The 2,500-nt window shown below is 42.4% G+C and overlaps 1 protein-coding gene across 1 annotated transcript in view; it reads left to right on the forward strand.

The window, feature by feature from the left end:
* LOC134454357 (histone-arginine methyltransferase CARM1-like) overlaps positions 1-2,500 on the forward strand; it is a 17,605-nt gene that overhangs the window by 10,634 nt on the left and 4,471 nt on the right. The window contains exon 12 of the mRNA XM_063205316.1: positions 1-78. This exon is cut by the window's left edge and continues 12 nt beyond it. Coding sequence (XP_063061386.1) covers positions 1-78 — 78 coding nt within the window. The remainder of the gene's footprint in view (positions 79-2,500) is intronic.

Here is a 2,500-nt window from a genome sequence, read left to right on the forward strand (position 1 = left end):
CATCAGCATCGTTGCACAGGTGGACCAGACGGGTTCAAAGAGTACCAACACGCTGGACCTAAAGAACCCCTTCTTCAGGTGAGGAACCCCCTTAGTTCCTAAAATAACCCCTTCCTCAGGTGAGGAACCCCTTGAGGTCCCTAAAGAACCCCTTCTTCAGGTGAAGAACACCTGTTAGTTGCTTAAGGAACCCCTTCAGGTGAGGAACTAGGGGGCGTCAGCCTTTTGCAGTTATTTATTTTTAAAAGCTTGTAAATGAATTATAATATTGCAAGTAGTGGATGTGTGCTATTTTGTGCGCATTCTGTAGATTATTCTGTATGCTAAACTTGAGCTAAATTCCAAGATAGCAAGGCTGTTTGTTTGTTTTTTTTTTAACCGGGGCACAGCAAACCAATACCCAGATGCGTGCCCCTGTAAAATAGGTCTGGCGACGTCCTTGTGAGAAACCCTTATGTTCCTCCAAGAACCCGTTTATAATTTGAATAACCCATTCTTCAGGTAGAGCAGTGATTCTCAACCTTTTTTGAACAAATGCCCCCTGAACCTCATCCTGAGCCCAACGCCTCCCTAAACCTCAAAGAAGGGGCAGGAGGCCAAGGCACTCTTCAGATAAAACCACTATTGAATATAAATGCGTGTTCATGTTTGAATTGAAATGATTACAATTCTACTGCCTTGTCATTAACCCCTTAAGACACAGCATTATAAATTATCTGTTACCAGAATGGCAAGAACCGAATCGTAATGTATTGCTACAGGCCCTGTGCAGTAGTGTAGTGTAGTACTATAGTAGTTAACTTTCAGTGTCTATTACAGTGTGCCACAGGAGGTACGGCGTGCATTAAAGGGGTTAAGATCAGGGAAACGCATGGCATTAAGCCTATGGATCCAGCAACCTTCTTTCTGATTTAACATCTTCTGTCTGCCTACCTTAAGAGGGACGTGATCAATACCTAATGCAGAAAAAGTTGCAAGATTATCATTATTTACTTTTTAAAAATGTTTTACCATGGCATAGTCATAATTTTTTTTACTTTAGCACCATATCTACTGCGCTCAGCAAGTCTATCCTGAAGGCGGCGTTTTGTCTGCCCACATAAAAAGCAACACACAGAGAGCATTTAAAAATATAAACGACATATTGCAGTTTTGTAATTAATTAACTATTTAGTTGTGTAGGTTTGTTGAGTAACAGGTTGTGTAAATGTTTTACCCTTAGTCACAACATCACAAATCCTACAGTGACCACACTTGAAGGTGCCATTTGGAACTTTGGGTAACCAAGTATTCTGATGTCTCGCTGGAAGGTGACTATGTACTAACTAGGAGTAGGAGTAGGAGCTCTTTAGAAAGAGAACACTGGGGGATCTTCAAATATGTCACTTAACAGATCACCAAGTTGAACAAAAGGTGCCAAATCCTTTGTTATTCTTTTTGTTTTATTTTTTATTAGCCTCCCTGACCTCATCTGAAGCCTTCCAAAATGTAAATGGACTAATATCCCCAATGACGACTACACACCGCCCCCTCTCAACTGTATCCTTCTCAACGCCCCCTTAGGGCTCCCCAAGACCCCCTGGGGGGGCTGTACCGCCCCCCGTTGAGAACACTAAGATTAGAGGAAAGCCTTTATTCTTTGAAGAACTCCTTCTTTTGGTGAAGGAACCCCCTTTATTCAGTTGGAGGGAGCTCTTTCATTGGGTTGCGTAAAGGAAGAGAAGAGATTTCAATTTGGCTGCACAAAGGGTGAGGGAGCTCTTACTAGGCGATGCATCAAAATGAGAACCGTCTTCCTTCAGATGAGGGAACTTCTCAGTGTCTTGATTCAGATTGGAGGGAATTGGCGGTTACACCAGAGAGAGTAGAGAGAGAGAGGTTCCATTGGCCCATTGTTTCCTGGTTCTATTATGGCCCCCTTAGGCAGACCTAAGGACTGTTCTATTCATTGTAGGAGCATTATGACACATCCCTTTAGGCAGACCGGAACCTGGTCGCGTTAGGTGCCCATAGAAACCTATTATGTTGGCATATCTCTATATACTTAAAGAATCTCTGGTTATACTGTACTTGACGCTGGCGTCATACTCGTGCCATGACGAGTGTCAAAACAGTGTCATGACAGTCATGGATGAGTCATAAACTTTATGTCAGTGTCATAATTGTTTTATGGTCATGAAAAGTTGACTTTGTTTGGGCTGTCTTTGCCAGAACCGAATGTCACTTATAATGTTAACAGACATGAAATCATTTGAGGGAGGAAACCAACGCACACCAGAGGTTTCGAGGTGCAGGTAGCGGGTGCAAGATCAATTTTGTAGAAGAAGGTACATCACACTCGTGTCCATTGTGCTGCAATTTATTATCAAAACAACGTTTCGGCCCGTATGGCCTTTCTCAAGTTTTTTTTAAGACAGACATGAAATTTCATTGACACAATTTTTACGAGGCATCTATGACTGTCTTCTGACACCGTTATGACACCACCATGTCACACGTA

The sequence above is a fragment of the Engraulis encrasicolus genome, chromosome 1, assembly GCF_034702125.1.
Source record: "Engraulis encrasicolus isolate BLACKSEA-1 chromosome 1, IST_EnEncr_1.0, whole genome shotgun sequence".
NCBI lineage: Eukaryota > Metazoa > Chordata > Actinopteri > Clupeiformes > Engraulidae > Engraulis > Engraulis encrasicolus.